The following is a 23,809-nucleotide window of genomic DNA, read 5'->3' on the forward strand; positions in this document are numbered from 1 at the left end:
CATCTGCTTTCATGGATGAAATCTTAATTATTTCCAAATAATTATTGTCAATGATTTCCAAAACCTTTATTATAATCATAATTATTCAAATTTGTGAAAAGTGTTTTCTTCTTTGTAGAGCACTTTCATATATACTAACTGGTCTAGGACTCAAACAAATATGTCCTCTAGAATTAAGGTACTGTTGCACGTTTGAAATAGGTGAATTTTTTAATGTGAATTACCTATACCTCAATAAAGCTGACTTAAAAAGTAAGACAGTGAAAACCACAAGTGACTTTTATTTTCTTCCTTGTGCTTTTCTATATTTTCCATGGTGTCCTTAATTGAAAGCAAAAATAGAAGAGGGCCGCAGATGGAAGATGATTCTTGCAAGGTGGGAGACCTTCTCTCGACATTCCTTGGCCTTTGCTGGTCTCCCCTGAGACACAGCTGAGAGTAAGAGTACTTCCCCCTACTTTGTGTAGCCTTGGGGAAGTCACTCCACCTCTCCAAGCTTTTGTTCTTTCCCCTGTGAACAGAGCTGATGCCTGCCATGCCCGGTTCACCATGCTGTGACAAGTCTCAGGGAACAGACATGTTAGGACACCGTGAGGTCTGATGGCCCTGCATATGTGACAGGTTAGTGCTGTGACTAAACCTCCCCTGCTGTAATCTCCCAGCCCCCGCCCCCATCTTTAAAATTACCAAATATTTCAAACGTACAGAGAATAGAGAAAAAGTTTTGGACTTGAGAAGGAGAAGGATCATTGCGAAGAATTACAGACAAGACACCCAGCTTTGCCAAATCTTGACACCTTGCCATATTTGCTTCAGATTTTTTTTCCTGAAAAATAGGACATTACAGATAAAATTAAATCCCCTGTGTTCCTCTTTCTGATCTCATTCCCATCCCTCCCTTCCCAGAGGTAACTACTATTCTAAATTTAGTGTCTTTGATTTCTTATGCATGTTTTCACACTTTCACTATCTGACTGTATCCCTACAACTACATATATAGCATAGTTTTGAATTAAAAAAAAACTTTTGGTATCACACTATTCTACCACTTGATGTTCCCTTTTTCGTTTTTTTTTCCTAGACTCTATCTATGTTGAGGCTACAGCCTCATTTTATTTTCCCTCCCAGTATATTATTCCATTGCACAGATAGATCACAATTTATCTATCTGCACTGCTGTTGATGGACAATTAATCAATTCCTCATTTTTCATAATTATGTGCTGAGTGAGTGAAGTCACTGAATTGTAGACACGAGCATCTTCAACTTTATTAGATGTTGCCAAACCTCTTCTTCAGAGAAGTTGTACCAATTTACACCTCCATCAAGACTGTACAAGGGTTCCAAGGGTGCCACCTCTTCACCCCCTCCACCCTTCTCCCAACACTGATAGAATGCTTACAAGGATCCTTGCCAGTCCGGAGGATGTGAAATGGCGTCTCACAGCTCTTTTCATTTGCATCTCTCCCATGACCCGTGAGGTTGAACATCTCTTTACATTTTTGGCCACCTAGGTTTCCTCTTTTGTGAATTGCCTGTTGATGGTCTTAACCCATTTTTTAAAAAAAATGATTGTTTGTCTTTCTCTGGTTTGTCCATGCTTTCAACCTACTTCTGCCAGATCGCAAAGCAAACTCGGATCATGGCCCGTCTCAGTTCTCAAGTCCCCGAGGCTCTCTAGGATACACATAACTTACAACCTTGCTCAGTGGTCCTGATTTGCCATGGGCTGAAAACCAAGCTCAGCCCAGGACACTCAGCTCCACCTTCTCCTCCAGCCTTACCGTCTGCACCCTGAACTCCGGTCCAGCAGACACAACTCACTCCGTCCCAGGCCTACTGCACACACCATGCCCTAGGCCTGGAATGCCTCCCTCCTATCTCCACATTTCCTCTGAATGCCACCTTTTCTGTGACAGTTCTCAATTCAAAGTTGGATTTGCCTCTAAACGGTCAGGTGAAACTATACCTTTCTAGTGGTATTTATCATTTCTCCTTTTGTAGTATTTTAACCACTCCTCATCTTGCCCATCACTTTTTCATTGACAAAAACACCCGCCCCTGCATTATGCTATTTTGTCCTCATCTCTGCAATGGCCCTGTGAATTGGGGTAGTACCCCTACCCTCTTTGAACAGATAGGGAACGTGGCCTACAGGGGGAATAGCTCGCCCAACATCTTACTCTGGCTCAGAGGCAGAGGTGGACTTGAAGCCAGGACTCCTCCAATTCCATGTCCAGCTCGCTGCACCACGCCCCTCATATTTATATATGCATGTTGTTGCTGCTTGAGCCAACACCTGACTCCCCCATGAGACTGTGGGCCCCATAGCTCCCAGTTCTAGTCCTACCCAGGGGGGCACTCAATGAATATATGATTTCTTGACAAAGTACGATAATCACTTACTGCATACCCACTGGCTGCCGGGGGCTTTGCATACATTCACCCTAACCTTCCCAACAACTCTATGAGGAGACTGGGGTTTAAGAGTTGAAGTGCTATGCTCAGGGTCCCACGGCCGGTAATCAGTGCAGTTGGCCTATGAGACCCAGAGGTAAGTGCTTCCAACTGTAATCTCTGCCCTGTGCATCCTAAAGGTAGACCCAGCCAGCCAGAGAGATCACACCCCAAGGCCCAGAGGCAGGGGGCCAAGGGTGGGCAACTTGACAGTCAACAGGAGGGACTGGGGGCTGGGGGAGTATGGTCCACCCGCTACACCCATGATGTCCACACTCCACAACCTCACGGGTGTCTGTGCAGTGTGATGGTAGCAGGTGAGAAGAGGGCTGAGGGATAAGGAGAGGGGTTGGCAAGTATTCTCCAGCCCCCAACCCCCAGAGAGTAAGTCTGGATGGGGACATTGCTGCCCATTCTCCCCAGGGCAAGGACTGGATATGACGGGAGCCACGCCCCTTTCCTCAATCTGCTATTCCTATGACTCTGTATGCTGTCTTTCACTGTGTGCCACTTATTTAAATGTTGTGTGTGTGGTATGTATTTGCAACTGTATCTTTGTGTTGTGTTTCGGTGCATTACGTTTGTGTGCAATTTGCTGTTGGTGTACTCTGTTTCTCTTGTGCGCCTGTGTTACTGTGTTGTGGCTCTATGCCTGTTTGTCTACTTTATGTGTATGTTTTGTTGTGTGTCCATGCTGTGTACACGGTGTGTCTCTCATATGTATCTATGTCCATACTCTGTAATTGCCTCTTTATTGTGTGTTGTGTCGTGTGTATCATGTGTTGTGAATTTGTGTTTGTGCCGTGCGCATTGTGGATCTGTTTCTGTGTGTGCTCTCTACACCGCAAGTGCAGGATGTTTGTGTGTTCTGTTGTGCGAATCCCGTTTGGGTTGTTCTAGGTCTGTGTCTACGCAGGGAGTCCGTGTGTATCTGCACCTCCCCGCTGTGTGTCTGTGCCAGCTGACGTCTGTGCCCTGCGCGCAGAGTTGTGTTTCCTCAACAAGTGTGTGCCGGCTCGGAGTGCCGCGCGCGCCTCCTCGTGTGCCCGCGTTGTGCCTGCGCCTCCGCCGGGCGGTCGTGCCGGGGTGCAGGCTCCGCGTCCGTGTGCGCTCGCGCCGCTTGTCTGCGTCCGGCGCGCGGTGGCGGCGGAGGATGCGCGCCCGCGGGGGCGGGGGCGGAGGCCGGGGCGCGGCGCGGGGGCGGCCCGGGGGCGGGAGTGGGCGAGCCGGCGGGCGGGCGGTGCTGCGGGGCCCCGCGGCCGCGGGCTCCAATGGCGAGGCCGGCACGGCCCCCGCTAATTACATAAGCGAGACGTCAATAATTCGCGGGAAAACGCGAAAAAGATGGCGCCCCGCGCCCGGGGGGCCCCTTCCTGAGAGCCCCGGCCCCTCCCTCCTCCTCCGCCCCCCCTCCTCCCCGCGGCGCCCCCGCCCCGCCCCGCCCCCGCCGAGACCCCGACCCCGGCCCCACGGGCGGACACTCGGCCGGGCAGCCGCGGGCCGAGCGCAGCCACCTCCGCCGCCGATGCGCCTGGTGGCCAGACTCCAAGTGGGACCGGCGGACACGCAGCCTCGCGGTAAGTTCAGCGCTGCGGGCTGACGGCCCGGGCCGGGGGACTCCCCGCCACACTCGCCTTTCCCTGCAATCATCCCTCTTTTGGAAATTTCCCGAACTTTGGCGGGTCAGACGCCTCCGGGGTCGTTGGAGTCCTGGGAAGCCGCACGCCTTGGGGGTGGAGAGGGGTGAACGGTGTCCGCGGGGTGGCGGGAGCCCCGCCCGGGTCCCCGAGCCTTTGGGGGGCGTCTGTGACAGGTCGCTAGTCCTGTGCCTAAAATCTTTATTTTTCCTGTTGTGTGTGTCGGGGGGTGGGTGGCTTGGAGACCGACGGGGGCGTTTGGGATTTTGCTCACGTCCGAAGTCAGGCTGCGGCAGGATTGGGATGGGGGAGGCTTGGCGTCGGAGCGACTAAAGAGAGGAGCGCTTGAACCCGAAGGGGGTACTTCTGCAAGCTTTTTCCCCTCCCAAATACCCTTTTTAAAAAGCCAACGGCCGCCCTGGGAGAGGCCCCTGCGCATGAATCATCCTCGCTTCCTGCCCCCGCCCGGCCCCGCGATCCGGGTGCCGCGGATTTGAACTGGACGCCGACGGGAACCCGCAAACAGGCATTTCTTTGCAGATGGGTTTGAATCAGCCAATCACAGCCCGCGGGGGCCCGCTCCGGGAGGATGGAGGCGCGGTTGGGGGGGCCGCCACCCGAGGGCCCCCGCCCCGCCAGGGGGGGTGCGGCGACCGGGCCTGCTCCCAACGGCGCGGCGGGGAAGGAAGTGTCAGTTTGTGAACCTGCCGCGGGCCCGGGCCCCAGGCCCGGCGGGCAGGGACCTTGCAGCGCCCGGGAGCCAGGTGGCAGGGAGAAGGCAGAGATTTGGACTGCACACCCTGCCCGGTGCCTGCGCGCTCTGCCCTGGAGAAAAGAGAGGAATGGGGGGGGAGGGGCGGGGGCGGGGTGGGGGGAGGGAGGCAAGAGGGGACGTGGCCGCGCCACCATCTGGAGAGTGAAGACCCCAGCAAGGCCCTGCCTGCCCTAGGGCCCTTGACATGCACACACATGTATTCCATTTCATATGCTCACTGACATAAGGCTGTAGACATCAAACACAGTCTCACAGGAGTACACACACACTTACAGGGAAAAACACAGGACTCTCTCCCTGTCTACAGGTAATCATAACACCAGGTGCCCAGCGCCTTGGCAGAGAAGGAGGGCACCAGAGTAGCGGGTGCAGGGAACAGAGGGATGCTGTGCTTTTGGCTTAGTGGAGAGTGTGTGGAGGGGCCTGGAGCCAGGTGAGCCCAGATTGAGGAGGAGGGGGCCGTGGGGGGTGCTTTGAATGCCATTGAAGGTACTGGGGAGCCACAGAAGGTTTCTGGGAGAATAAGAAGATGGGAATTGAGGGCCCTGTGGAAGAGTCTGGTGGGGAGGCAGGAAACAGGGAGTGGCCTGTTTAGCACTGGGCGCTGGTGGTTTCATTCCGAATCCCAGGTGCCCAGCATAGGTGAGTGGGCACAAGGCTCAGGAAACAGTTCTTGAAGGAATGAATGGCCCAGGCAAGGTGAGGCCTGAACTCAGGCCAGGACGGGGGGATGGAAGAGAGGGGTGGGTTGCCAGAGGCCACTGTGCTTGGCTGCTGTGGCAGCTTATCGGTTGGAGAAGTCTAAGATGCTTGGGGGTCTGGGGACCATAGTAGTACCATTAGCAGGAAGCAGCGAAAGCAATGGGAGCAGCACATTTGTAGGATGGTGAAAGACAGATGTGGAGAGGTTGGCATGGCAATGACTTCACTGCTTGGAGCCGGTTTGCATCTGAGTAAAAGCATAAGTGAGTTTAAATGTCCCAGAATTGGTGTCCATTAAATCATCCCATAATTGAGAACAGAAAAGGAGATTGCAGAAGACACAGATGGCCAAGTCTATACCAGTTCACAAGCCACCCAGGAGTTTCCCTCTCCAGGTGAGTTTTCTCTGGCCAGCTCTCAGGGTAGGAGTCAGGGGTCTGAGAACTTCCCGCTGCTCCCCTGGAGAAGGTCCTCCACTCAGAGAACACAGAATATGTTTGCTTTAGGGATAAAACCTCTCGCTGTGAAGCCAGGGAGTGAGGTTCAGGCCCCACTGGGCAGGGAGATTTTGCTCCGTGGTTGGTTGAGAGAACCTTTCTACTTAGAAGGCTGCATGGTATGGGTGGGGAGAGAGCAGGACTTAGAATCAGCTCGCCTGATTATGGACCATGACTCTGCCTCTGACCCCATAGCCACTTCCCCTTGCCAAACCTCAGTTTCCTGACTGGTAAAATGGGAATAATAATGCCTCCCTCACAGCGTTGTCAGCAGGATCCAGTGAGATGATAAACGCGTCTGGCACATAGCACAGGTTACATAAATGGTTGTTTCTTTCCTTCCTTCCCCTTCTCCTGAAGTAAGGAGTAAAAACCCCTTTCTCTTTCTCTTCCAGTGTCAGTGGAAGCTGATGGAGAATCGAGGTCTGGACCCAGGGACTCGGGACTCCTATGGTGCCACCAGCCACCTCCCCAACAAGGGGGCCGTGGCAAAAGCCAAGAACAACTTCAAAGACCTGATGTCCAAGCTGACAGAGGGCCAGTATGTGCTGTGCCGGTGGACAGATGGACTGTATTATCTCGGGAAGATCAAGAGGGTAAACCTTTCCTTCCTGGCCCCAGTTCCCAGGCTCAGCATCTCTCTGCTCATCCTCTGGTCTTGGCCTCAGACCAGTGATGGAGGCTGGGAGACTGCTGGGAAATTCCCGCCTTGTTCTTATGCTCCAAACTGAAAGTGGAAGGAGGCGGAGCCTGCAAAGGCAGGTGCCATCCTTAGGGCCCACATCTTTAGCAAAGTGCTCTGTGAGCCTACAAAACAAAACAAAATCAGGTTGGAGAGGACCACAGACGATCACCTGGCCTGTTCTGTCCTTGGCGTTCCCGCCAAGTTGCCGTCCCCCAGTCCCTGACTGCACAACTCCAGTGAGTGGGTGTGTACTACCTCCGGAACTGCCATCCTCCTTCCCCTTCTAGCCTGGCTTTCCTTTTTGCAGCACAAGGAGAGGTCTAAAGCCTCTGACCTGTGGGGACAGAAGTGGGAGAGGAAGACCGTGTTCAAGTGGCTTTTCCCCAGCTACTGTCTCACACTGCCCCTCCCTCTCTCTGCCCCAGGTCAGCAGTTCTAAGCAGAGCTGCCTTGTAACTTTTGAAGATAACTCCAAATACTGGGTCTTGTGGAAGGACATACAGCATGGTGAGTATTCCTGTGATTTCAGGCACCCCCCCACCCCGCAGCCCAATCCCCAATCCTCTCTCCGCCTCTCCCTCCATTTTTTCCTTCTCGCCTTCTGTCTCTAACTTCTGGCAACTGGCCTTGTCCTTGGAGCCCCAGGTGCACCTGAGATGCTGATCGGATTACCAGCTGTACATTTATGTGGAAACACACTTGTAACGTCTGTCATCCCCTTGAGTACTCCTACCTCATGAGGGAGGCAGGCAGATGGAGAAAGTGGCCCAGGGAGGTGCTGGGAGAGCAGGGTTGGGTCCCAGGCCTGTGTTTGCTTCCTTGCTGCCCAAAGCTCTGGGTCACTCTGGGGCTAGGGAACAGGGAAGGGCCCAGGCAATCAGAATTGTCACCTTTCGATATAAGCACAGTGTCCCCTGTCAGCATGGTAAGAAAACGAGGGAGGCAGCTTTCTTCATGGGGGAAAGACCAAACAAGCAGATGTGAACCAGGCAAGTTGATGATGGACTTACCGGGATGGAGCTAGGCCAGTTTTCAGAGTTGAAAGGGAGCTGGGTTGGGTACCATCCCTGCCCTCAGAGAGCTGATACTGTCTTACAGAGATGACAGATTGGGGGCATTCTTGCCACCTTTCTTCCTTGCCATGTACATGACAGACATCACTAATCAATCACAACACTTGTATATTTTCAACATGGAGCTCCAAGCAGCCACTACCAGTCAGAGTTACCGTGAGAGAAGAGACTTTTTTTTTTGCCATTTATGCTCTAACAGGAGAACCGACATGGCGGTATGTGGGGAAGAGGCAGGTTTTAGGGTCCAGTATTCCTCGGACCAAGATATTCTAGCTCTGCCACTTACTGCTGCATATCTTTGGGTGAGTGACATAACCTCTGTGAGCCTGTTTCTTCATCTGAGAAAAAGGAGACTGAACGTACTGGCCTCACAGTGTGGTGAAATGCTTAGCCCAGTGCTGCTGAGTTACAGGGAGGCTGTTTCTGAAGAATTTGTTACCGTAAGAGATGATTTCAAGAGCCTGCCAAGCAGAGGCCACAGAACCCAGCCAGTTAGTCGAGCTTCCAAATTGCCTTTTTCTCCAAGACGTTGTGGCTAATACAGGCTGATGCTTCTCCAAGCCCCTCTCACCCTAAAGGTATTATTTAAAAATCCAAAGCAACGAGGGTCTCCTCTCCTGGGCTACCTTCTTTTTCAAAGCAGAAGGAGCCAGCTGGTGAGGAAAGACAGTCCAAACCATGGATCGAAGTAGCACACCATGAATAGAAGGCCCACTGTGTGCCAGGCACCAAGGAGGTGCTGCAGTGCTCACCGTGTGGCTCCCCAGCCAGATCACTGCTCCTCACAGGTAGGACAGCAGCCCTCCGGGGTCACCCAAGATTAGAGCATAAGGCTGAGCACGCTATAGTTACTGATCCATCACTTCATTAAGCCAGTGAAGACTTACTGCGACCCACAGTGGGTCCCGCCTTCCTGGGAGCATATTCAGGGATAAGAGGCAAGACGTCATTTATTCAACAAACATGTCTTGAACACGTGTTATGTGCCACACCCCATAAGAGGTCCTGGGGACACAGAGATGAACAGATACCTTTTCTGCCCTTACAGAACTTTCCGTCTGCTAGGGGAAATGAGACAGAAACACACATCAAAATGTATCTTACTTTATTCACTCAAACCCTTCAGTCATAAATACATATTTCTTCTTCAGCAACGCCAAATTGCAAAGGAAAAAAAAAGAGAGATGGAGAGGGAAACTGTAGATTAAACGCAATTGATCAAACTTAAAATTGTTATGACTTTTCTGAGACAATTGAATATGTGAACACTAACTGAATTTGTTGATATTAAGAACTTATTTTTAATTTTTAGGTGCAATAAAGGTGCTGTATTTTTTTTTTAGAGTCCTGAACTTTCAGCGATACGTACTGAAATATTTAATACAGGAGGGGGGGAAGTGAGTGGGAATATAGTCAAAACAAGATTGGCCGTGAGTTCATGATTGTTGATAAGAACGTGGAGTTTCATTATAACATTCTGTTATTATTCCGTAATAAAATTTTTTTTTAAATTATTTAACATAAAATACTTTAACAAATCAAGTTAAATTAAGCAGGAGAAGCAGCATGACACGGTGAAAAGGACAAATGATGTGATGTCAGTTAGCTGTGGGTTTGAATCCCCCCCTCCTACTTACCAGCTGAGCGTGGGACTTAACTTCTCCGAGCCTCAATTTCCCCATCTTTAGAATGGGCTAATGGTAATAGGCAGCTCAGACTGGTTGGGGAGATTCAGTGAGTTGGCCTACGGGGCCCAGCACTCAGTAGAGGCTCAGCACCTGGAATGTAATTTTAAAACTGCTGTTTCCTGTGAGCCCGGCCTGACCCTAGAGGGCCTCTTTCTTTCAGCTGGTGTTCCAGGAGAGGAACCCAAGTGCAACATCTGCCTGGGGAAGACATCAGGACCACTGAATGAGATCCTCATCTGTGGGAAGTGTGGCCTGGGTGAGTGTGATGAGCAGGGCATGGAGAAGGCCCAGACCTGTGGGTCCCCATTCCCCGCTGGCTCGGGACCTGCATCGCCTTAGACCATTGGGGCCTTAGCTGGCTTCCTGTTTCTTTTGGAGCTCCAGAGTGACAAGGGGCCAGTCTCTGGGAATGAGGGCCCAGGGAGGTGATCCCTGGGGAAAGCTGGGGCTTCTGGGAAGTGAGAGAAGTTATGCACTTTGGAGCCCCCGTGGGTGGAGAGGATGGGTAAGAGAGATGGGGCACAGAGGCTGAAGCCAGACCTTTGGTGCTTCCCGCCGTGGGCCAATGCTGGCTCTTAGTGGCCTGCTTGGACACCAGCCTGGCTGCCTGGTGAGCATGACCAGCCAGTCCCCTGGCAGCTGGCAGGCACACAGCTCCTAGGACTTGCCGCAGCCCTCCCCAGCCTGCCGCCTCTGGGCTGACTGGCCTCGGGCCACTGCTTCCTCGTGGGCACTCACCCCCTCTCCTTTGCCATAGGTTACCACCAGCAGTGCCACATCCCCATAGCGGGCAGTGCCGACCGGCCCCTGCTCACACCTTGGTTCTGCCGACGCTGCATCTTTGCGCTGGCTGTGCGGGTGAGCCCTCCATCCTTCCCACCCTGCTTCTCCCCATCCTCCAGTCTGGAAGTCCAGAGGCCCCCTGGGCTCGGGCCTCACTCCTGGTCACAGAGCCTGGCTTTGGAGGCAGACAGAGACTGCCACTTAATCAGCTGTATGTCCTTGTGCAGTTCCTTAGCCTCCCTGAGCCTGTTTCCTTGGTTGTTAAATGCATACAGGTTTGGGGACTTCCCTGGTGGTCCAGTGGTTAAGACTCCGCGCTGCCAATGCAGGGGGCGCGGGTTCGATCCCTGGTGGGGGAATTAAGATGCCACATGCTGTGCGGCCAAAAAAAAGAAAACAAGTACTCTTTAAATGGATACAGGTTTGGTGTCAGGAGTAGGAGGCCCCCAACAAATAGTGAGAAATCACTATTAAGAGAGAAAATCCATATAAGCGCCCACTCTCAATATGTGTTGGTTATTATTGTTACTTTTATTGTTGTGCTTATTACTATTAATATTATTGAAAGTGCAGCTCCTTGGGGATAGAGAGAGGATGGATCTGGGGTTGATGAGAAGAGGCTTTGTGCGTTTCTGACTACATTGGAATATCTTGTTCCACCTGGTCGGCATTAGCCTTGATAGGGAGCCGTGTGTGGCCCAACCGGGACCCCCGCGGGTAACTCGGGCCCTCATCTTCCCTCAGAAAGGCGGCGCGCTGAAGAAGGGCGCCATCGCCAGGACCCTGCAGGCTGTGAAGATGGTGCTGTCCTACCAGCCCGAGGAGCTGGAGTGGGACTCGCCCCACCGCACCAACCAGCAGCAATGCTACTGCTACTGCGGCGGGCCGGGAGAGTAAGGCCGCGGGGGCGGGGCGGGGCCTCCCCGAGGGGCGGGGCGCGGGGCGGGGCCCCAGGGAAGCGGGGTAGGCGCGGCTGGCTGGGGGAGCCAGACCCCCATGGAAGAGCCCGTATCCTCCCTCAGGCCTCGGGGATGACACCTGAGCGCGCGCGGGGCTCGAGAGCACAGGGCTAGCGCTCTCCGCAGCGGGGTGCAGGGGAGTGGCGGTTGTTTTCTTGGGGCACCGTGGAAAAGAAGGCAGTATTGAAGAGTGGTTACCAGACTGGCCCCCAGTGGCCAACCAGCCCCTTAGAGCTGTGCTACCCCTGAGCCTCAGTTCTCATCATAGTTTTCCCGTGACGTGGTGGTTGTGAGCGGTGGGTGAATTAGGTCATTCACGTAAAGGCGCACACAGTTCCTGGCTCTTGGTAAGCACTTTAACAATTGTGAGCTGTTACTGTTGGTGCATGGACGTTGAGACAAACCTTTTCGTTGCCAGAGTCAATGAGACAGGCTGCTGATGAGATATGAAGGTCCTTTTCCCTGGAGGTGTGCAAGCAGGGGTTGGGGGGAATACCTTGGGGACGCTGTGGAGGGGGTTCTCACCCTGACTATATGTAGGATGGGAGTCTTTGATTCTTCCTTGTGGCCTGGGCCTCCATGCAGCCATGGCTGATTGAGCCTGTTCCTGCACCAACACTGTGGGAGGAACCACGGAAGTGAGAGATGGAACCTCTGCCCTCAGGAAACAGCCTACAGTTCACCCTGAAGTCCTGAGTCTCATCCCCAAGTTCTGCTGACAAGCACTAGGGGTCTGGAGGCTGTGCTTACGACGTAGCCGGGAGATTTGGGCAAAGCACTTGAAGTACTTCATCTCTCAAGTGGGATTAATAACCTCGGCCCCATCATCCTTCCGTGGGTGTTGAGGCCTTTGGGATAACAGATGGAGAAATGCTTATAGAGACCTTTGCAGCATTGAGGTGGTGGTTCTCAATGCTTACTGGGCAGAGTTGCTCGGGTGATTGTCAAAAGTGTGTTTCCCAGGGGCTATCCCAAAGATTGAGTAGGCCTGGAACAGGTCAAGGGGTCTTCTGCATTTTAACCTGGACCCCAGGTGATTTTGATGCAGGTGGTCCAAGGACCACACCTGATAAGGTGTGAACAAAGCATTGACTGTTAATTAAGAAAGCACCTTTTTGGTTTTCATTCTTATTCAATGAGTAGTTGTTGAATGGTTGTGATAGGGTAAATACATTAACAGGTGAGGGGCTTATAGGAGCCTTTATTCTCCCATGAAGTCTCCAGGGCAAACCTTTCTCCAACAGTAGTGTTTGGGAAGCGGTGTGTGAGGCACAGACCAGAGATGGGGGCTCCAGTGTGGCACAAAGAGCGTGGGCTTTGAAGTCAGGGAGGCCAGGATTTGAGTCACCATCCACCACTTGCCTCCTGAGTGACCTTGAACAATCTGTTTAACCTCTGACTCACCTGTAAAGTGGTCAGCGGCCAGTGTTTGACCAGATGGTGAGATCAAATGATATAGCCTAAGCCCTGCTGCCAGGGCTTCCCCTGGCACAGCCCAGTGCTCAGTAACTGTGAGTTCTCTTCCCTTTCCCCCGCTGGAGGGCGAGTTTGTGTTGGGAAAGGTTGCTGAGGCTGATCCCTGGCTGGGAGTGTGGGCCTGGCTGACCCTGGCTCCTCTGGCTCTCCAGATGGTACCTGCGGATGCTGCAGTGTTACCGGTGCAGGCAGTGGTTCCACGAGGCCTGCACCCAGTGTCTCAATGAGCCCATGATGTTCGGAGACCGGTAGGTGCTAATCTGGTCTGGCTCAGCCTTGGGGGCGAGGTGGGGGGATGGGGGCATCAGCTGCAGCAACTCCTTCAGGTTGCCTGCCAGGCCCTAGACCCCCAGTGGGGGGCTGGGACAGCGTGTCCCTGTCTACAGAGGCAGCTCAGGGTAAGGAGGCCTTCCCAGTAGAGGGCCACTCCGGGCCACATCCTCAGTCGCAGCCCCACCTTCCCTAAGCCCCAGACACTTCAAGTGTCTGGGGAAGGGGGAGAGACACAGGCCCTGCCCCAGCCCTGACCGGGGTTGTTGGAGGAGGCAATGGGGGAAATGGATGACTTGATCTGGCCTCTAACCAAGGGGGCTAAGCTAGTGAAAGGCTTATGTGTGTCAAACAGGATACTGTGTGTGTCTTGGTTGGTGTCTCACGTGGTTTGTGATTGAGTGCATGTGTGTGTATGTGTGTGTGTGTGTGTCAGGCAGAGGGGAAGAGGGTGGTCCCTGCAGCCCAGCCTAGTTCAGCTCACTCTGAACTCAGCCACCCTCCAGGGCAGTGATATTTGGGAAAGGGTTTGAGGTACAGGTTAGAAGGGGTAGGGGAGTAGTTCTTGGTCCCTGTTCTGCCCCATCTTTATCCCCTCCCCAGAGGGAATGAGGACAATGCTGACTCTGGGAAAGCGGACGGGGGGCGGGGGGGGGGGGCGGTGAGGGCACTGGACCAGGGTCGGGTGTCAGAGCCCCTCCTACCACAGGCCCCCTTTTCACCCACCCACAGGTTCTACCTGTTTTTCTGCTCCGTGTGCAACCAGGGCCCAGAGTACATCGAGAGGTTGCCCCTGCGATGGTGAGAGGGTGGGGCTTGGCCCAGGCCCACTCCTGTCCCTTCCCAGTTTCTCCCTTCCCTCCTCCCTCCGGGAACAATTCCATTTCCAGCCACCAGGTCCCAGCCTTGCCCCTGCCCTCCAGCCTGGACCCAGGATGCTCCAGCCCTGGCTGCACAGGCTGCCAGCTCACTCTGGGCCTGCCTCCTTGCACCCTTGCCCAGGGTCGATGTGGTTCACCTGGCCCTCTACAACCTGGGGGTGCAGAGCAAGAAGAAGTACTTTGACTTTGAGGAGATTCTGGCCTTTGTCAACCACCACTGGGAGCTCCTGCAGCTTGGCAAGGTATGCGAAACCGTGGGACGTCAGAATGGCGAGAATCCGTTCCACAGTGGGGTTCCCTAAGTCCAGAGAGGTGAGAGGTTTGCCCAGGGCCACACGGCGCCGCACTAGGATCTGGGTCTCTGAGCACAGTTCTTCAGGAATGCTGGCTGTCCGTGAGGGCTGCTGAGTGGGGACAAAGACCCAGAGCCTTTGAGCCGTTGCATCTCTGAGTCCAGGCATCTGAGCCTGTTCCCTGCAAGGAGCTTCCTAACCCAGGCTTTGGTAGTGGGTGGGTTAGGGCCTCACCAGCTCAGCTGTAGGGAGCTGGGGGTCGAGTCTGGCTGGAGGAGATCTCCCTACAGAGCTGTGTGACCCACTCCAGATTACCTGGCTAGGATGGAAAGTGAAGTGGGCCTGCCCTCTGCCGGTCGTACTCTGAATAGCAGAAGAGATCACCAAGGGTCTGGGAACTGGGATTCACGGAGTGAAGTCACAAACCAGAGACTTTCAGGATGTCAGAGGTGGAGAGCTGAGCCAGGGCTTCCCCAACCACTTCCACGGCAGGGCCATGCACCCTTTAATGACACCCTCTGAATCCTCTCCACCACATCCAGAGTGAGTCATCTCTGCTGACTGCCCCAAATCCTTTAGTGAAATAGGGCTTTTTTTTTAAAGTAACTTTATGCTCGGCAGAAGTTCTTCATATAGTAACATCTTCGTTTACAGTGTTTGATAATTTACAAAAGGCATACATATTATAAAGCCCTAAAAGATAGGTAGAGCTGGGATTTTTAAATAATTTTTTCCTGATTTATTAAAAAAAAATCATACATGTTCCTGGTAGAAAATTTTCAAAGTACCAAAAAGTATAAGAAAGTACACTTCAAAGAAAACCATCCATACTCCTGCATCTCACCGCTCAGAAACATCCACTGCTAACACACACAGGTGCACAGAGTTCAAGCCTCTCATTTACGTCTATTTTTCTTTTTATAGGGCTTAGATTATATGGTATTTACAATTTTTTATTGAAGTAGAGTTGATTTACAATATTACGTTAGTTTGAGGCATACAGCAGTGATTCAGTCATATATATATGTGTGTGTATGTGTGTGTGTGTGTATACACACACACACACACACATTTTTTATCCAGATTATTTTCCATTATAGGTTATTACAAGGTATTGAATATAGTGCCCTGTGCTATACAGTAAATCCTTGTTGTTTATCTATTTTATGTATAGTAGTGTGTATCTGTTAATCCCATACTCCTCTAATTTATCCCTTCCCCCTCCTTTTCCTCTTTGGTAACCATAAGTTTGTGGGAATGTAAATTGGTGCAGCCACTATAGAAAACAGAATGTAAGTTCCTTAGAAAACTAAAAATAGAGCTACCCTATGATCCAGTAACCCCACTCCTGGGCATATATTCAGAAAAGATGAAAACTCTAATTCGAAAAGACACCTGCACCCCAATGGTCATAGCACTATTTACAATAGCCAAGACATGGAAACAACCCAATTTCCCATCAACAGATGATTGGTTTAAGAAGATGTGGTGTATATATACAATGGAGTATTACTCAGCCATAAAAAGAATGAAATATTACCATTTGCAGCAACATGAATGGACCTAGAGAATATTATACTAAGTGAAATAGGTCAGACAAATATTACATCACTTGTATGTAGAATCTAAAAAATAATACAAATGAATCTGTATACAAAACAGACAGTATATACAATTTTAAGTCATTTTTTTCAGTTTACATCATATCATAAATACTTTTCCATGTTATGAAAGAGTTTTTAATCAACATTTTTCATGGCTGCATGGTTTCCACCATAGTTTACTTGCTTGTTTCTTTCCTGTTGGGCATGTAGTTTCTTTCCCATCATTAGGAAAATGATGCGGTGAACTTTTTTGTACATAAAGCTTTATTTGTGTGTCATGTCTGTATGACAGGTTCCACGGAGCAGCATTACTGGGTCAAGGGCATGGACATTTTTAAAGCTCTTGATACATTTAGGACAGGAGTTACGCTCCTCATTTACAGATGGGGACGTGAGCTCAGAGGTGAAAAGACTTGTCTGAGATCATGGAACAAGGCAGTGGTCCTCGCCTGGAGGACTCGGGGCATCAGGAGATTGAGGGGAGGGTGGGGACAGGGGCTGAGGTCTTCTCAGATGCCATGCACCAGGTCTGACTGTCCTCTGCCCTGCTCCCCCGTAGCTCACCAGCACCCCCGTGACGGACCGAGGACCGCATCTCCTCAACGCTCTGAACAGTTATAAAAGCCGGTGCGTGCAGGGAAGGGAGGGAGTGCTGTGGGCCCCCCGACAGGTTGGATTTCAGTTAAAGCATCTTCCTACCTCATAACCTTTGCACAAGCTATGCTCCCACCTGGGTCTCCCTCCACTTCTCTTTGACTATATGAATATTACCCGTCCTTCAAGATCAGGGAGCACCCACTTCATTTGGGATGCCTCCCCTGACCACTCCAGCAGCCAGACACATTTTGATACTGGACTCAGCTCCATAGGGGGCTGAAACCCCTGCTCTCTGAGGGCCCGCTGCTGTCTGAGGTCTCCCTTGCACTAGCCATCTATGGTTCTGGGCCAGGCACTGAAGCACGGATTCATCACCTGTCCCCAGCCCATGTCTGCCCATCCACACTGCTGAGTTCTTCTCAGAACACACGGCTGGCATGCCCCTCGCTACCACCACAGAGAATGCCCAAGCTCCTTAGCATGGCATTCAAGGCCTCTTATGATCAGACCCTGCCCATACCTTCTGCCACGGACCCTTTGCTTTATTTATTCTGGGCGTCAGCCATTCTGAACCCTTTGCTTTCCTACTCAGTGCTTTTGCTCACACTCTTTCTTCACCTAGGATGCTCTTTGATGCCTTTCATTCATTTGTTCCATCAATGACTATTTATTGAACTGCTCTGTGTCAGTCCTGTGTAGGTACTGAGGACACCGTGAATAAGACACGGTCCCTGCTTCTGTGAAACCTCCCCAGACATCTCTAGACAGAACTATCCACTCTCTCTTTCACTTGTCACGGTTTGGGGCCCAGACACAGCCCTCTACTTGAGTACGTGGGGCCTCCTGACCTCTCTGTGGACGGTCTCCTGAGGGTAGGACTGTGGCTAAGTCACCTCTGCAGCCTCATGGCAGCTCAGCCAGTGATGAAAGGGTGAGGGAAGTGCCTGGAGGTGCTTTCAGTCTCCTTGGGAAGAGCAGAGAACAGAGTGGTGTGGAATGCAGTGTTTTGACCACAGGGTTCCACGGGGAGCTGGAGGAGGGCTTCCTGTAGGCAGAGGCCTTGGGGCTGGTTGAGGCAGAGAAGAAAAGGGAGGAGCAGCAAGAGCCACACACAAGACAAGGAAGCACGGGGACGAGCCGCCACCTGGAGCCCCTGATCCCACAGGCTTCGAGGAATCAGTGTCTCCACGGGCCACTCTGGGTCCGGGGAGGCAGAGAGGGAGGTTTTAACACTTGACTCTCCTCCCCAGGAGGATGGACGGACAGGCTCCAGAGCTTTCTCCTCTCCCTGCCCACCCCCAGGTTCCTCTGTGGCAAGGAGATCAAGAAGAAGAAGTGCATCTTCCGCCTTCGCATCCGCGTCCCGCCCAACCCCCCCGGGAAGCTGCTGCCCGACAAGGGCCTGGTGCCCACTGAGAACGGCGCCTCTGAGCTGCGTAAGAGAGGAAAGAGCAAGCCTGGGTCAGTGCCTGGGGCCCTTGGGCCGGGGCCGCAGCCGACCTCGGGTCCTCTGCTCCCGGCTCCAGCTGCAGCCCCCTCCGATGGGCTCTGTGGTGGCATCCAAGTGATCAAGGCAGGCCTCCAGCCAGTTAGTCCCAGCTGGAGGCACCCTGAACCGGCCAGTCAGTGGCTGAGCCGGGACCTGATACCACGTTCCCGCTCCTTCAGCCACAGCCCCTTGTGGCCTTGCTTGGAGGGAAAGCCAGATCACGGGACCCGGTCTTGCTGGCTTAGGGCTGAGGCAGAGGTCAAGGGGCAGTCAGTGTGTAAGGGGTCCCTAGCGCTCCCGGCTGAGCCCAGCCCCCCTTCCTGGCATGGGGGGTGAGGGGCAGAGCACCTGGATGCCCGAGGCAGGAGAGGCACCTCCTCTCCTGCCTGCCCACTATACCCCACCACCCTCGCACACCTGCTGCCCCAGAGGACCCCCCCCCCCGCCTCCCCAGGTCTCCTTGTAAAGGAGAGCCTGTGTCCACTCCCACGCTGTGACCCCACCCCTGCCCAGCCACTCCTCCCTCGGGGCCACCCTCTGGGCCTTCAGGCTCTGACTGGGCCACCCTTTCCCTTTTCTGTCTCCACAGTTTGTTGCCTCATGATTTCCAGCAGCAGAAAAGGCGAGTTTATAGAAGAAAAAGATCAAAGTTTTTGCTGGAAGATGCTATCCCCAGTGTTAGTTTCTCATTTTCTCACTCTCCACTTTCACACTCAGGGTCAGCACATACTAGGGATTCCTGTGCAGAAAACTAAGTCCCCCAGGCCCAGGGGACTCTCCCACGTCCCCGAAAGGATCCTTTTACAGCTGGTTAAACAAGGAAGGGCCAGGCACTGCGAGACTCCTCCTTCATCTCCCCAAGTTCTCCCAAGAACCCAGAGCGGGGCTGGGCAAGGGCAGGTAATATCCTTGCCTCCACTGTCCAGGTGGGGAAACTGAGGGCCCAGGAGGGCAGTGACCCTCCTGAGGTCACACCTCAGACAGTGGCAGAGCCCAGCCCAGAACCAGGGCTCCAGAGCATTCTTGCCTTCTTCAGTAGCCCTGCATCCTCACTGAGGCCCTCGCTGTGGGCAGTAACATTAGCCGTGTCTCCAATGGACCATTTATAAGGCACCTTCACAACTGTCATTCCATTCTGCCACGCTCCCTGACACCTCTTAAGAGTGAAGCTCAGAAGGGGTTATTACCCACCTTTTGCAGTTGAGGTAACTCAAGCCCAGAGATGGAACAGTCAGACAACCGGCCAGAGACAGAGCCAGGACTAGAACTGACATGACCTGGCTCCCTGGTCAGGACTGGAAAAAAGAGGAAGGGACAAGTCTGACCCTCAGAAGGCCAGCTGGCCCCGTGCAGCCTGTGCGGCCCTCAGCGGGGAGGAGGGTGCTGTGAAAGGTGGAAGTGATGCTTGCCGGCTGACCGCCCCTCCTTCCTGTGTCCACAGAGTGACTTTACCTCGGCCTGGAGCACCAACCACCACCTAGCCAGCATATTTGACTTCACGCTGGATGAGATACAGAGTTTAAAAAGGTAACAGTGAGGGACCCGGCACAGAGGTCTGCTCTGGAGACTGGGATGGAACCAAGCAGGGAGACCACCATTCCTCTAGCTATGGAAGATGTGAAGCAGAGAGCCTTTGGAGGGAAGGGAAGCTCCCTTGGGGTCACTGAGTTAAAGGGTCCGCATTGCAGAAGGCTGCCTGAAAGGTCTGTCTGCATTAGGGCAGCCTAACACCCATGCTGTAAGCCTGCAGGGCTCCCGGGGACAGCTCTGCAGGGCAGCGCTCAAGGCCTGCCTAGCCCGGCCCTCCCTACCTCTCCCACTTCTCCTTGCCTCACGCCTGACACCAAAATTGCCGTGATCACCCCACATTCACGTTCCTCCAGGGAGCCTTCCCTAACCCTCCCCAGGCTGTGGCGGATGCTCCTTGTGTATTCCCACAGAGCCTCGTGCTTGGTACACACAAGGGGAGGGGCTGCATCCATCATTTTATTTCCAGAACTATTAAAGGTCGTTTCGTGCTTTCCTGTGGGCATGGAGGAGAGAGCAAGGGCTTCAGTCAGGCCTGGGCTCCGGCCCCTACTTACCCGTTGCCATCTGTGTAACGTTAGCAAAATTCTTTAACCTCTCTGAACCTCCTCACCTGTTCCTGCGTGGTTGTTATGAGACTCAAAATCCTGTACACGAAAGCACTCCCGGCCTGTAAGGTGTTGCACGAGTGTCTGGGATCATGGTGATTATCATCTCTAATGACTGTCACAGTGCTTATGTCAATGCCAGGGGAGGGTGGTCAGGGAAGGCTTTTGTGACTCCTTGGACTCTGAAGGCTGGATGGGTAGGAAATGTTCAGGAGAGAGGAGGTGCCACTGCAGCTGTGGTGGCGGGAAGCTCAGTGGGAAGGTGGCTTCGGCTGGGACGAAGGATGCATGTGAGAGGGACCAGGAGACGACGGGGAGGTCCCAAGGGGCGCTGAGGATCAGCGGCTGGCTCACCCTCTCCTCCCTCTTAGCGCCAGCTCAGGCCAGACCTTCTTCTCCGACGTGGACTCCACTGATGCTGCCAGCACCTCTGGCTCCGCTTCCACCAGCCTTTCCTACGACTCCAGGTTAGCTTCCCAGCACGATGGATTCAAGTTCCATCGCTCCCCCCAGAACCCCCAACCCCCTTTGGGATGTGTGGCTCACTCTGTGCATCTGAGTCTCAGGACCTGGCCGCCCTTAAGTGCGCGAGGGTCTGGGACCCTCCGGTTCTGAGCTGTGGGCATTCGGGCTGCTCCTCTTAGCCTGCTACAGGTTATGTGACACCTCTTGCTGGGCAGTTTCAGATCCAGGGTTCTTCATTCTGGGGTTCTTGGCCTCTGCTTGCCATGATTTTGCAATGTCTGTGCCTCTGACTGCAGGGTCCCCTGACCCTGGTTCTTGGCTGTCTGAACCTGGTGTCTGTCTTGTGGGTCTTTAAGGAAAAGAGCCTGGGAGAGGGGAAATGGCATCCTGCAAAGTATAAGGACTAGGAGAGGGCACAGAAATCCCTGGAGGCCTAGCTGAGGGTACAGCCTGCTTGGCAACAGCTGGTCCTCAGCAGCAAAGGGAGGGTGGTGCTGCAAAGCACACAGACAACTTTTTAACTGAGGCTCTTTTAACTGTACTTAGGATACTTGAGGCCCTTGCAAAACGTAGAATTTAAAGTATCGATGTAATGCCCATTGAAGCGTGTCTTGTCGCCAAACATCTCTTTCTCTGCTGTTGCCTCTGTGTTTTCTTTTCTCTCTTCGGTTCTCACTAGCTCTTTGGGTCTTGGTTTGTTCCTAAGTACCTGTGACTGTGTACCTCTTCTTTTGTGTGTGCGTTTCTTTCCCCCGCTCCGCCTCTTTCTGCCCCTGTGGAGGGGAGAGGGGAGAAGAGGGGACACATGTCTGCCTCCCCATCCCTACCCCTGCGTGACGCCTCCGGCTACAGTGAGTCCAGGTGACCGACTAGGCAGAGTAAGCAGGGCCTCTGCACTGCACGGCTGCAGGAGGCACCAGGATGGTGCTCCTGGACTCAGGCCACACTGAGCTCCTCAGCATAAGAAACACGGTTTTAGAGCTGGACGCACCTAGGTTTGAATCCGGGCTCTGCCACTCCCCGGCTGGTGGTTTCTCCTCTGGAGCCTCCTCAGGGCTGTTGTAGGGATCCAGGGGGATCATCGGTGCCCAGGGCCTGGTGCCCAGAGTGCTCAGGACAGGGACTTGGTGGGATAATCCCGTTTCATTCCCGTCGTCGTCCTCCTCCCCTTCTGATACAGACGGACAGTGGGCAGCCGCAAGAGGAAGCTGGCAGCCAAAGCGTACATGCCACTGCGGGCAAAGCGGCGGGCGGCCGAGCTGGGTGGACGCTGCCCCTCCGACAGCAGCGCAGAGGGGGCCTCAGGCCCTGAGCGGCCCGACGAGGGCATCGACAGCCACACGTTCGAGAGCATCAGTGAAGATGACTCGTCCTTGTCCCACCTCAAGTCATCCATCACCAACTATTTTGGCGCAGCCGGGCGGTTAGCCTGTGGGGAGAAGTACCAGGTGCTGGCTCGGAGGGTCACGCCTGAGGGCAAGGTTCAGTACCTGGTGGAATGGGAAGGGACTACCCCTTACTGACCAGCCCCTAAAGGATGCCAGCAGTCCTGGAAACCAAAGGAGAGACAGCGGAAGCCACAGGCTCCCCAGTTCTCTCCAGGCTGGGGTGGGGGAGGGAAGCAAGACGGAGCTGCAAGTGCCTGGCCAGAGCCCTGCCTGCCCGCCTGCCTGCCAGGGCTGTGCCTCCGCTGTGCCCGTTCTGCTCTCCGGCCCCCTCAGGCTCACCACCTCTTTGCCTGTGTCTCTGAGGTCCCGCTGGCTACTTCTCAGTGTCTCCACACACTCCCTCAAACTGTTTACCTGTTCCTCTGAATTAGTGTCCTGCTGGCTCTGTGGGCTGTTCCTGAGGCCCGAGTCTTTGTCCCCAGTGCGTCCCTTTACCTTTCCTTCCCCTTTTGGGTGTGTGTGTTTACACACCCAACCCTCCACTGGACATCCTTACACCTGACCCATCCCAGGGACCACATCATGAGAACAGAAACCTTTGAGAAAGACTGGGTGAAGGTGGGTAAGAGGATGCCTTGAGGAGCCTTTCCCTCTCACTTTCCTGCCTCTCCTTCTGCCCTTGGGAAGAGGTGGTGAGGGTGGGAGAGAGAATGCCTCTGGAAAGCCCGTGTGGCAGAGGCCCTGGGACCCTCAGGTTCTGAGGCGTGAGGAGACCTGGCCTCTGCTTCCGCAGGCACCAGCACCAGAGCCCAGTTATTAAGGCCCAGAGTGCAGGCTGCAGGCATCAGCTTCTGAGACCCGTGTTCCCTCCCCTGGCCACATCCCTCTCTGTTACCATGGAGCTGGGCCTGGCCTCGCAAACCTGAGGCTGGAGGAAAGGAAGCCGTGTCCTGCTACACCTCAGACTGTCTCCTCTGCCTCCCACCCGCAGACTCAACCCCCACGCAGAAGCTTCCATCTGCATGTGTGCTTTCACCTCCAGGCACACACACGGGCCCCGGCCTCCAGGTGTACACACACCCCACACACACACACACACGTACACACACGTACACACACCACACACACAGCCACACATTCCTTAGGGTGCCAGCGTGGCTCCTGCCCTTGGCTTTTCCTTGGCTCTCTTCTGGGGGCCACGTGCTGCAACTCAATGTGAACATCCAGCACCTGCCCGTGAACCAGCTGCGACCCTAGAGGGAGGCACGGGGGACTCATACCCTCTTCCTTATCCCCTGCCCCGTTCTGAAATTGACAATCACTTTTGGGGCAGGTTGGGATTTTTTTAAAGGGCCTGAGTCATTAAGTCCCCTCAAAGGGAAGCCTTTGTCAGTGGGAATATACATAGAGTTCTTAGAACCAACATTAAAACTCAGACCCACCTGGAGGGAGACCAAAAATGGGAGGGGGAGGAGACCCCTCATTTTTGCTGCTTCCAGAGGTATTAGAAACTGACTCACTTGATTGGAAAGAAGTGCCTTGACTGGGGCGAGGGGTGTTACCTGAGGGGGACCATCCTTGCCAACTGCTGCTGTGGCCTCCAGCTCGGCTGGGTTTTGGAGGCTGCCGGCTGCAAGGTGAAGGGGGGTGAACCATGAGCTGAGAGCAGCAGGCCTGGAGCTGGTTTTTCCATTAGGCTGACCCCTCCCCATCTGTGGGCATTCAGGGGGGTCCCTGAGAGAGTTCAGATGCCCCTTGCCTCAAACCTCAGCCCCAACAGTGCCTTTCAACTGGGACCTCACCTCCTGTACACAGCCCACCCACTTCCTTCTGCTTCCCAGCATGGTCCAGGCAGGAACAAGCTGGTTGGGCCCAGTTCTCTCCCTTCTCAGCTCCACAGCTGCTGCCACTGAAGCCCGCAACTGGGGCCAGGTGGAAGGGGAGCTGAGAAGGCA

General features: G+C 53.7%; 1 protein-coding gene across 2 annotated transcripts; it reads left to right on the top strand.

The window, feature by feature from the left end:
• Positions 1–3,938: 3,938 nt before the first annotated feature.
• Positions 3,939–21,989, top strand: PHF19 (PHD finger protein 19; the record flags this gene model as incomplete). Of its 2 annotated transcripts, XM_082842435.1 has the most annotated exons (15): positions 3,939–4,034; positions 6,464–6,609; positions 7,179–7,260; positions 9,675–9,770; positions 10,272–10,372; positions 11,042–11,190; positions 12,885–12,980; positions 13,735–13,803; positions 14,005–14,125; positions 16,340–16,407; positions 17,680–17,838; positions 18,456–18,543; positions 19,308–19,393; positions 20,373–20,468; positions 21,647–21,989. In XM_082842435.1, the coding sequence occupies exons 1-15, from the start codon at positions 3,983–3,985 to the stop codon at positions 21,987–21,989; spliced, it is 1,752 nt and encodes a 583-aa protein (XP_082698561.1). In that variant the 5' UTR covers positions 3,939–3,982. The 2 variants fall into 2 exon arrangements, with proteins under 2 accessions (XP_082698561.1, XP_082698560.1); XM_082842434.1 differs by lacking the exon at positions 3,939–4,034 and having other exon boundaries at positions 6,464–6,664.
• Positions 21,990–23,809: the final 1,820 nt, after the last annotated feature.

The sequence above is a fragment of the Leucopleurus acutus genome, assembly GCF_964270905.1.
Source record: "Leucopleurus acutus genome assembly, chromosome: 7".
NCBI classification, from domain to species: Eukaryota; Metazoa; Chordata; class Mammalia; order Artiodactyla; family Delphinidae; genus Leucopleurus; species Leucopleurus acutus.